This window comes from Temnothorax nylanderi, unplaced genomic scaffold (genome assembly GCF_030848795.1).
Source record: "Temnothorax nylanderi isolate EJ_2023f unplaced genomic scaffold, tnyl_v1.0 TNYL_tig0047_pilon, whole genome shotgun sequence".
In the NCBI taxonomy this organism is placed as follows: Eukaryota; Metazoa; Arthropoda; class Insecta; order Hymenoptera; family Formicidae; genus Temnothorax; species Temnothorax nylanderi.
Window position 1 is genome coordinate 1,150,942 of NW_027249109.1, and position 12,250 is coordinate 1,163,191.

General features: G+C 32.0%; 2 protein-coding genes across 3 annotated transcripts; one reads left to right on the forward strand and one right to left on the reverse strand.

The window, feature by feature from the left end:
- Positions 1 to 278: 278 nt before the first annotated feature.
- Positions 279 to 6,619, forward strand: LOC139772243 (fatty acyl-CoA reductase 1-like). 2 transcript variants are annotated; one of them, XM_071705762.1, is made up of 9 exons: positions 279 to 581; positions 935 to 1,183; positions 1,516 to 1,661; positions 1,863 to 1,972; positions 2,712 to 2,904; positions 3,919 to 4,158; positions 4,661 to 4,837; positions 4,927 to 5,007; positions 5,284 to 5,477. In XM_071705762.1, exons 1-9 carry the CDS (start codon positions 378 to 380, stop codon positions 5,363 to 5,365), a joined length of 1,482 nt encoding a protein of 493 aa, XP_071561863.1. In that variant the 5' UTR covers positions 279 to 377; the 3' UTR covers positions 5,366 to 5,477. The 2 variants fall into 2 exon arrangements, with proteins under 2 accessions (XP_071561863.1, XP_071561862.1); XM_071705761.1 differs by lacking the exon at positions 5,284 to 5,477 and adding an exon at positions 5,513 to 6,619 and having other exon boundaries at positions 280 to 581.
- Positions 6,620 to 7,663: 1,044 nt separating this feature from the next.
- Positions 7,664 to 11,369, reverse strand: LOC139772246 (ras-related protein Rab-39B-like). Its single transcript, XM_071705774.1, has 3 exons — positions 10,640 to 11,369; positions 9,418 to 9,527; positions 7,664 to 9,284 (listed from the first exon to the last, which is right to left on the reverse strand). Exons 1-3 carry the CDS (start codon positions 10,745 to 10,747, stop codon positions 8,846 to 8,848), a joined length of 657 nt encoding a protein of 218 aa, XP_071561875.1. The 5' UTR covers positions 10,748 to 11,369; the 3' UTR covers positions 7,664 to 8,845.
- Positions 11,370 to 12,250: the final 881 nt, after the last annotated feature.

Genomic DNA, 12,250 nt, shown 5'->3' on the forward strand with positions numbered 1-12,250 from the left:
TGGTATGAAACAGATGTAGGGGAACGCGGGGGGTAGCCTCGGACATTATTGAAATTCAAGTATACCCCGTATCTATATATGGCCATCGTTTAAACATTCTAATATGCCCTTCTGTGTATCTCGACATATGTGTGGACTACCCCCCGTCCCCTATATTACCTTATATAACGTTTGCTCTTTCAACTTTACGCCGTACGATCATTTCCTGCTTCCATCATATTGTATAAATAGTTATAAATATTTATTCCAGTTTTACCTGCATTTTTTGTCGACATAATAAAAGCGTTAAACGATTCGAAATGTTTCAATATCTTCGCTTTGCGTTGAGTTGCTAAGTTGTTATTGCTCATGTTAGTTTTGTTTTAAAAATAATAAAGATGACAACTGATCCGGCCAAGTCGATTCCTGCATTTTACGCTGGACAAAGTATATTGTTGACAGGCGCGACAGGATTTCTGGGTAAAGTGTTTATCGAAAAAGTATTGCGATCTTGTCCAGATATTCGTGAAATATTCTTACTGATGCGTCCAAAAAAGGGATTTACTATCAAGGAAAGGCTCAAAGAAATATTAAACTTACCGGTAAGATAGATATAGAAAGAGAAAATTTTTGTAACAACGCACAATTCTTTAAGAGATTTTTAGATTTTTAAGATGTTACATCACTTAATATAGCACTTAAAATGTATAGTAAAAAGAACTTTTTTCTAAGGGCTATTGTAACGTCATTATTAAAGAAAGCTATTTTGGACATTAACATTTTGTGAATAGTATGTAATAAAAGATTGAAATGCATTTAGAGTAAAATGTTGTGAATGCCATTAAGTACACATTTTGTCTTTATATTATAAATTTATTCAAAATGTAGAATTAGAAATTATTGTAATTATTCTAACAAAAACGTTTTTATAAATCATAACATTCCTTTATTTTAGTTATATGAAAGACTGCGCGAAGAACGATTTTCTATTTTCGAGAAGTTAATTCCGATTTCTGGCAATGTTAGTGAGAAGGAATTAGGTTTGTCGGATGCGGACAGACAAATGTTGATTGAAAGAGTGACTATAATAATACATGGAGCGGCAAGTGTGAGATTCAATGACAGTTTAAAACATGCTATACTTTCAAACACTAGAGCAACAAGAGACATTTGTATTTTAGCTCAAAGTATGAAGAATTTAAAAGTAAGTAATTTCACTCAAACAGAGTAACAGAAATCGCGTGCATTTGTATTCATGAATAATTTCACGTAATTCATTGCACTACGTGATACATTTTATGTAATGTTATACACACAACGTTACTTATCTCAGTCATAAATTTTCTTCCAAATATTTATTATGACGTATTTTTAAATTTAATAACAATTTAAACAGAATAAATTTGGAAGAATGTGGACATGATTGAAATATCATAATGTATCAGTATCTATAGTATAAATTAAATATATCTTGTTATTATACAAACTTTTATAAACTGCAGGAAATTAAAAAAAAATTCCTCTTTTTTATTAAAGGCATTAGTGTATGTCAGTACAGCGTTCACACACGTGAATAATCCATTCATTGAAGAAAAAATGTACCCACCTATAGCTGATTGGCGGAAAATGATAGATGTGGCCGAGTCATTGGATGAACATACTTTAAACATTTTTACAGCTAAGTAAGTAATAAGCTAAAAAGAATAATCGTGTTTATAAAATTTATATAATTATAGATGTTTTCTTAGAACTATTATTTTATTACTATATTATATTATTATAGTTATTTATTTGTGTTTTAAAAACAATTCTTTTATTCATCGTACTTCTAATAAAATAATATCCAAATTTTTAATTTTGTGTACATTTGAAATTATGTATAGATGTTTGGATTACGCTCCGAACACGTATATTTTTTCGAAGAACCTAGCGGAAAGTGTAATACAGGATTATTCTTTCTCCTTTCCTTGCGCGATTGTAAGACCTTCCATGGGTACGTAGCCTTATTTTTCTTAACAATAAGTATTGAAACTAAATTTTTGTTTTAATACCTTATTATTGTGTATGCTAAATATTTGTATTCGTTATTTTGTGTTACAGTATTTCAAAATAAAATATTTAATAGAATACAGGGTGTCCGGCAATTTTTGACATAGCCATAGTGTGAAAGTGGATTGGCTTAAATTAAAAGGAAATGTCATGTACCATTTTGCAAAATTTGCTATAGTTATTGAATAATTAGTTAAACTGTCTGAAACAATGTGCGCGTGGAAAGCAGTAAGTAAGCCGAACTCGGTATAGGCATGTATATAAAATGACTTACTTGTTAGATCTCTTAGCCACGGCATTGTACGTCACGCGTCGCTCGCCGTTCGCTGCGTGATATTACTTCTTGCTATCAGATGATGCTCATCGTTGTTAAGAGATCTAACAAATAAGCCATTTTACATGTCTGTACCGAATCCAGTCTACCGCTTTCCACGCGCACATTGGCTTTCAAAAATTGCTGGACACCCTGTATTCTATTAAATATATTATTTATAGAAATATTACATCAGATAGAATTAGATTAGATAGATTAGATAGAATTTAAAAATATGTTTATAGAATTTTACTGCCTTTTCCTCCTTCTTTATTTCGGTTGATAATTTATGTGCAAGTAATAATTTAATAATATTACGAGATTTAAGTAATAATATAACAATAATAGACAAATGTATCTTATATTTTAGTGTATCCATCGATGGAAGAACCATTTCCAGGGTGGGTAGATAATATTTATGGTCCAATAGGACTTACTATTGGTGGCGGAAAAGGAATAATACGAGTAGCCTATGGTAATAAAGATGTTATTGAAGATATAGTACCAGTGGACATTGTCATCAACGCTATATTAGTCGTATCTTGGAAGATTGGAGTTACCACGTATGACCATTAATTAATATGTATAATATATTATGCATGCGTTTGTAACTGTATTAATTTGTAAACGCAACAGTTTTTTTTTCTTTATTTGAAACTATCTATGTTTACAACATGATTGTATGGATGTTATCTCTTTAATCTATTTTGTTACATTTAAAGAGGAATATGTTTGTCACGCGGGTTCGAGCCTTTAGGTGCAGATGGGTTCAGATTATGCAATATTCACCCTACATAATTTTTTAAAGATATATATAATCTTTTCTCAATATTTGTAATAATTTTCACTTCTATTTAGATTCTTGTTATCCGTATGTTTATTATATGTTTTCTTTGCTTTTCCTCAAAATGATTGCACCTCAAATACCTAATATTGTTTTAATATCAAATAAAGGACGATGGGTAAAATTGGAATAAAATCGTTACTAATCGAATCACTATTAAAAATAACTCATTTTGACCCCTTTGACGTCAATTTTGACCACTTTTCTATGGGTTTAGATGGATAAAAGTGCTATTGTATTTAAGGACCCAAAAAACATAAGATTATATGTATAACTTTACGTTACATTTTTTAGTCAGAAATCGGTATATTTTACTCATCGTCCTTTATCTATGACTTTTTTGGTATAAAATAAGATTAAGAATTTTTTAAATAATTTAATATGAATTTTATTAAATATTTGTATTTTTTAAATACAAAATTCAATAATTTGCCGAAACATGTTAAATTGAAATTTGTTAATAATATTTTGAATATCGCACAATTCAAAATTTCGTCTCGTTTCTGAAACTTCCCAGATAGCACGCACCATGTCCAAAATCGGGACATAAGCCATCTAAAAGACATCTTTTAGACGTCTTACGAAATGATGGCTAAAAGACGTCTTATGTCCGATTTTGGACATGGTGCTGGCTGGGTTGATTTAGATCTTACGTAACTTTGTGTAAATTATTATTTACCTGTTATTGTTTACATTTTATTTATTAATTAACTTTACTCTTATTCACTTTTAGCTTTTCAGCAGGTTCCATTTTTGTCTCAAACTGTACAAGCCAGAAACCCATGACCTACCAAAGTATTGGGTTAATTTGTTTTGTGGTTGTAGATGAAGTGCCTTTAGAAGGAAATGTCTGGATTCCTAGCGTAACATTTATTGATAATTTTACTCTGTTCTACTTATTGACGATGTTATTGCATATCTTGCCAGCTACGTTAATAGATATGATTTTAAATTTCTCTGGACGTCGACCTATGTAAGTCTTAAATTAAAAATTCAACTAGTTCAGCAAAAGCAAATTATTCATACATTTGATCAAATTGATAAGATTTAGATACTCCGCAAATTGAAATAGTATACTTTCTTTAAAGAAACTTTTTTTTTATTATAAATTATTCTTGAATACTTTATCTATATTCTTTCTATGTCTCTACCTTTCTCTTTATTTGTTTATCCATCTCTTTTCTCTACATATAAATAAACAACATTTTTGTCTAAAAAAAATTTTTATATACAATTATATATATTTATTATATCTATTTTTATTTTTATTTTTTTCCACTTAAAAAAAAGCCATGTTAAATCAAATCGAATGTATTGTTGACCCTTTTCTGCGATGTTGATTGGTTCTTAAAAAGTGTATTTGGAATTTTTTGCTTGTTTTATTGAGAATTCTCAATTTATAGATTTAGTGGTATAGTTGAAGATTTATTGTTATAACTGAACCGTTTTGGATTAATAAACAATGTGTAAATTAGTCTAGTACGGCTGCAGAGAAATCTGTATGTGGCTAATCGTGCTGTGGGATATTTCGCATGTAATGATTGGAAATTCAGCAATACAAATAGCTTGGCTTTAATATCCTCAATACCACCTGACAACAGAGATTTGTTTTCTTTCGATTATTCCGATTTCAATATTAAGGAGTATTTGACGTAAGTATTTTATGTTTCTGATTCTAAATATCTAAATATATTTAAAATAAATGTAATTTACAATAAATGTTTTACGATTCTATATAAAGAAATTGTGTAATTGGTGTCAAAAAATTTCTTCTTCACGAAGACATGAATCGATTGGATGCAGCCAGAGCGCATAAGAAAAGGTATAAGTAAAAGTATATTATAAACAAATATTTTTTATTTAAATATAAGTATTTTTATTTGTGTGACATAAAGTTATTAGGTAAGATGTAATAAAATAGTTGTAGTAAAATGTTAAAGCTATAAAATGAATATAATACGAAACCTAATCATGCGCCTGCACATAAGCTTGTTTATTAATTGTCAAGGAAAAAGAATAGTTTTCGTAAAATTTTATAAGTATGCTTCTGCGATCTGAAGTGCTTTTTTTTTATCTGTATTTCTTTATTTAAAAATAGCATGCAAGAATTCTTAACGTGTCATTTCTTGCCTCTGATGTCACGATTTAACATGGTCGCGACGAGTACTCAGGAATCTTAAAAGAAGAAAGATATCGCGGATATATACATAAGTTTCAATATATATTAATTAAGAAAATAGATTTTTCATAATTTACTGTTTAAGAGGCATAATCGAAATAATTAAGATATGTATAAACATATTAATATATTTATTCTGTTATTTTAGAGTGTATCTGTTTGTCATAATGGTGAGAGCTATCATCTCTATTGGAGTGCTGTGGATAATATATAAGTGGATCTGCTCTTGTATATTATAAAATTACTTAATCCAACGCGCGCGTATGCTTTTCGAAAATTTAAACAGAGAACGTTATGCAAGTGTCGTCTTTATTTTTGTTTTATGTGATTTTAAAACCTTCCTTAGGTATATAATTCTTCTTCTATAAATGGTAGAAAAGAATTTCATTTTTAATGTGTTATTTTTGGGGATACAGTTAAAAACAAATAAAATATCTTTGCAAGAGACTTTTCTTTTTAAATATTTCACGTATGTATACATCCTATTTCAATAGCTCTTTTTTATGCTTTATAGATATACATATATCCGTATATCTGTATATGCATTATGTATACGCAAAAGGATAGATCAATATAGTGAAAATATTATAATGAAAAATTCAACTAGTAATAATATTTAGCTATTACTGTTATTAGAAAATATGAGTTGTTAAACCTCAATTGTAGTAAATCATTTTAATAACATTACAATATTCTATTTCTAATAATAATGTAATATTATATTAATTAATATATTAATATTTATAAATATTGAGCATATAACGGCCGCCCTCCGATTCCTTTAAAATTTTCAAATTTTGTGTAATTTAGGTTGTAAAAAAAATCCTAAGAAGGAAAATCGTCGCTCATGTTCCGTTTATTTTTAATTTTATAAAATATCACGATGTCGGTAAGTAAGAAAATGATCATTTACGAATCTACATATAGTACCTATTTCATTTCTTACTTAAATTAGATCATATTATGTTCCACATAATTATATTTTAAATTATAATCTTTGTTAGAGCAGAGAATAGTAGAAAGCATAAATGCAGAGTATTTAGAAGCGAAATATATAATCCATAAATTATCGTTTCAATGATCATTTTCTTACTTACCGACATCGTGATATTTAAGTTATATATTAATTATAATAAGCGACAAATTCCTTTAAAATTTGAAAATTTCAAAGGAATCAGACGGGAGGCAGCTATATTCAGTATTTACCATGTATTTGTAAGAAATGTACAACGTGTAAATAAATCTTTTTTAGATATTCTTGCGTTATATGTTTAATTATGTAGTAAATCAAGACACATAAATATAAAATGCACAAAATAAATCTTTAGAATATAATAAAGTAATATATGAAGAGAGAAAGAGAAAAAATACTTTAGTTTTCATTTTTTATAAAGTTTAACTTTCTATTGACATTATGTATAAAATACAGTCGTGTGACTTCTCTTAGGAAAGTTTACATAATTGCTTTTTTCTTTATGTTCAGATAAGGATACCTATTATCTAATATACAAAAGAAAGAAATTTTTTTGATACTTTCATGCGATTGTATTAATTGTTTTATTAACAATGTTGCAAGCTTTTCTCCGTAATTTCATGTACTTATAAAACCATCTACAAATTTTTATTCGTTATACCACAGCTGATGAGTATAAAACGTAACAAAGAAAGATATTTGTGTAATTTAATTTCTTACTACTTACAGACTGTGAAAATTTACCTAAAATATTATACATTGTGTATATATTAACATTAAATCTAAAGATATACTTCTGTGTATGCATAACATTTTCGAATTAAACAAATTATACATTTGTTGATTTTTTGTATAGATTGTACTGTAAAAGTTTAAAAATTATTTCATATTTATGAAACTTACAGAGTATAAAGTATTCCAGATAAAAGAAAATGTATTCAAAATAGCATATCAGTTTATAAAAAATCCCACCTGCATATATTCCAAAAAATCTAAAATATATAATATATATTATACATACATATATATATTATATGTCCTATACTTTGGTTATGTTTAAATTGTTTATATAATATACAAAGAGCAAGCGAGATTTTATAATATTACACTAACATCAACAATGCATATACTACGTATATTACAAGTGTATTTCAATATTTTCACAAATCCTGATATCATCAGGATCTTGTGAAGAAGTGGTAGAAAATGTGTTTCTGCTCTTGTTTTGTACATATACAATTTTATGTTTTATCGTCTAGTACCAGTTTTACCAGTCCTACTCCACACAAGATAATGCTTTGTATTATAAATAAAAATCTCATACGGTCATGTAGAAATAAATTTTTATTATCTCACAGAAAAAATTAATTCAACAGCAGTACAGCCGTTTTTTTATTGAACAATATTATTGATTTGTTGGACAAAATAAATCCCGATTGTGAATGTATTTTATGGATTTAAAATGCTTTATACAATGTTGCATGTATCTTGTTTTTTTATTTTTTTTAACAGAAACAATCCTAAATCCACGCTTATATATGTTGCAATGTTATATTACTAATGTATCAGATGACCAATAAAATTCATAATATTTACAGAGTTGGCATAATCTTGCAAATGTCGAAATTCAATGTGCCTACGAGGAAATATTAGATGCAATTAATTAAAGATGTGATTGTTTTGGCAAATCGGGAATTATTTGTAATTCAAGAATGTTTCTTATGTATGTCGCTAAAAAACCATAAATGTGATTATAGGCAATGATATAATTTATATATTACTTTAGACTTTGCTAAAATTGATTAGGCAACAGACGCAATCCTAAATTTGTCGATATTTCGTGTTCTCGCATATACGTATGATATTTGTCAGAAGTACTTTCAAACTAGATGAAGGAAAAGGCTATTCCAATTATTATCACTTTAGGATGTTTAACTTTAGAGTATAAACTTGGCACAACAGTTTCAAATAATGGACAAGATACGCGCATATTTAGTGGGCATGAAATGTGTGCCTACATAAGTGTTTTCTCAATTTACAGTCTGTAGAGGATCAATGTTTTTAGGATACTTATATTTAGAATTTTAGAGAAAAGTCTGTTCATTCTCTCTCTATTATTGTATAATCATCACTCTAGAAAATTATATGAATTTTATTAGCCACCTGATGTTTATGCAAGCTATATACAAAAACGTCTAGCCCAGATGTGTAACCATAATTTTCAATAAAATTGTTAGTCTTTCCCTTAAAACAAGAATGCAGTAGGAAGTTATTCGTCACATAAGTAAAAAAGATTGTGTGTGTGTACAATGTACAATAATCTATATTAATGTAATAAATAACTTTATAGCCTGAATAACATGTAATACATAAGGGAGTATAAGTATATATTACAATATGCTTATATATGCACGTTGATAAAATTATATATGTAATATATTCTCCTGAAATAACTATTCCATCTGCATTCTTAAATCTCCTTTGACATTTTAAAAATAAATCAACGACCTAACAACACGAACTTTTCGCCGGTTCCGCTTCGACTAGATTAAAATCTAACCCACCAGGCCTAGCAAATCCAGTTTTAATGCCGTCCCATCCATCTTCTACCTTGTATTCGCCGGTTTGTATCCTGTTATAAACTTCCTGCGTAACCGTTCGAAATGCTTCTTCAACATTTACACCGGTCTTCGCACTGGTTTCAATATGGTGTACACCGTGCTCGTCGGCAAACGCTCTGGCTTCCTCCTTCGAGACCTCCCGTCTACCACCATTAGTTACTAGATCCAATTTACAGCCTACCAGAGCAAATACCGGGCGATGAGGCTCGATATGTCTGCGAGCCTCCATCATCCATTGGGGAATATGCTCGAAGCTTGCTCTATTACAAACGTCATACACAAGGAGCGCGCCTACAGAATTTCTGTAGTAAGACTTTGTAATTGACCTGTGAATCAAGAAAAAGATTTGATAACAAAGTGATCTCGTAAGAATCAACAAAGAAAAAAATTATAATGCAGAATACATAGCGAATAATTATAAATTTTTGCAAAAATATATGTTTCAACATGTTTACATACCTAAATCTCTCTTGACCAGCTGTATCCCATAATTGTAACTTTATCCTTGTACCATCTTTAACTTCTATTAAGCGTGCAAAAAAATCCACACCAACGGTTGGATCTGAAAGCTGAAATTGTACACATTATTAAAAAAACAAGGATATCTTTTCTTTCTTTTCATGTTACCTTCCTAATCGAGAAACCATCAGAACGTATTGATAAGAGTCATTCTATTTTATTATCTATTTTATTATCTATTTTTTTTCATAACGATAAAGCTTTCTAATCTCAGAAAAGATCATAATATCAAATTTATCGACAATCAACCTTAAATATTGAATTTTGTTACTGTATCAATTTTAAACATTTTATTGCAATATTGTATTTGTTTCTTGCAGCCCAACTTTTGTCTTTTTTTCTTTTCTAACATCTAATTATATACTTATTTTAAGTATAACAGTGCAAAGAACAGATATATCGTCATTGCAATTATGTAAAAGTATAACAACTCGATCGAGTTGAACGATAATATTTTAATATAATAGATCAATAGCTATCCGAATAATTTATAAATCAATTAGCAGCGATGTGTAACTGAAAGGTATAGATACAGAAAATGACTTAGAGCAAACTCCGATTAATTTAATCAACAACCAATTTAATCAACAAAAATTCTCGCAGCAGGATTTACCCCATAATGTCCCTGATTTCATCATTCTTCCCACGTGTCAAGCAACGAAAAGTTCAACAATTCCATCCGTATTAATAAAATAATACAAGCGTTACCCAATAAGTTAATCGGAGTTTGGTCGAGGTCAATCTTTATCTATCCAATCCTAGAAGAGGACAAAGAGAGAGAGAGAGAGAGAGAGTTACGTAGATCGCTAAATATACATTCTGATATACGTCGGAGCTGCCTCGACGCGTGAAACCTCGCCTAACCTAATTAAATCGCCGAGCCTTCGTGGAGGCGACCGCGACATTCGGAGCGGTCCAGCGAGAGCGCTCGGCGCGAAACTCGGTGGACCTTGGGGTCGGACGTTCGGCCGCGAGTGCGTCGCGTGAAATCGCGACTGATCGCGACGTTCGCGCGTGACGAGACTGGACGGGAGTGACGGGACAGGGTGTAAACAGGGGAAAGATATTGCGCAGGCAATTCCCAGCCAGCGCGCGGGACACCTCGTCCGAGAGGACGGCTAAGCTATAGGCTATATAGGCTATAGGCCTCGTATCAATGTACCTCCGCGAACTTGCCGTCGGTGAAGTACTTGAGGAGGGAGCTCTTGCCGACCGTGCTGTCGCCGATCAGGATCAGCCGGAACTGGTAGTCGAAGATAGGCTCTACCATCTTGGCGGTGTCGCGCCGAATAATACACGCCTCCCCTCACGCACGACGGCCACGACGTCGATATAATCGGCCGCGCGCGTAATCAGCAGCGTGTTGCGTCGCGTGTCGTCCCTCAGCAAACCTCGCACATCTCTCTCGGTCACCTCGGCCACCTCGGCGTGCCTTGTCGTGAGCGCGCACAGAGTAGCAGTGTAGCAGCACACAGCTGACCGTGGCATCAATCATCGGAGCCAACTCCGACGAGCCACGACGAGCGACCACCGTGCGTGCGCGCGGCTTATACCAAGGCTCCCAAGCTCCAATCTCCAATGCTCCAAAGGCTCACCTTCGCCCCCGCGGGACCCCTACCTCGGCACTCCGCTCGACGCTCCGCTCGACCTCGACGCTCCGCTCGACGCTCGACCGCGCGCGCGCTACTGCGCACAAATCCGTCGCGCGCGGCGCGACGCGCCCGTCATGTCGCGGCGCCGCCGAGACGGCGGACCGGGCGGACGCGCGATCGCGACGACGACGACGCACGATGCACGACCATCACGACGCGCCCGTTCAAAAGTTCACTCTCGCGGTCTCGCGCCTGTTTACACTTCGTCAACCCTCCCGCCCCGTTCTTTTGTCCTACTTGATGCTTGCGTACGCGAATTCGAGTCTAGAAAGTATAGGAAAGTACGGTTGATTCATACTCTTTACCGCGATCTCGTATAAGGCGCATTTGAATATGTGTATTACTTAAGTTTTTCTCTTTTCCTCGGATTTCCATCGGATTTCTGATCATCGACGTCACAACGCTACGATTTAATTTAAAATTTTTTTAAAGGATTTTTAGCGTACATCTGTATTCTTTTTTCCTTCATCTTCCATCATCTTTATTTTCTTTTTCTTTTTTTTTTCTTCCTTTTTGGAAATTTATTAAATGTAGTAAGCACATTTATGTATGAGAATAGACAAGATCAATAGACAAATAATTCATAGCTTAATATTAATTTAAAACTTAAGAAAATATTCAATAGAGAAAAAAGTTGTTCTTGAGCACACAATTTGATCGTGCAAAGGAAGACCTTTCGTTGATAAATTTCTCACAAGTCCGAAATAAACGGCCGATGTCTTGAATTGCACATTGACAAATAATTGATTTTGTGCTTTCCATTTAATAATGCAAAAATCGAATCCTAATCGTTTCTGCTTTCCATTTGATTTGCGTCATCGTGCGACGATGACTCAAGTCGACCCTGACTAATTCTGATGCCTGAAAGATAAAGGAGAGGGGAGAAATAGTCCAAAGAGAAAACTAAAGAATCTGATGAATAATATTGTTGCGTCACCATTGTGCCGTTGGTACTGCCGCTGCTTTTGTTACCGATAAATCAATACATCATAAACAAATCTTCATTTTATAATTTAATAAATATAGAAATTTCTTTAACAAATATACGTACAAATTTGTACGTACAACTTGTTTAACTTAACGAAAACAAATATTGAATGTCTCTCATTCGAGTGTATTTG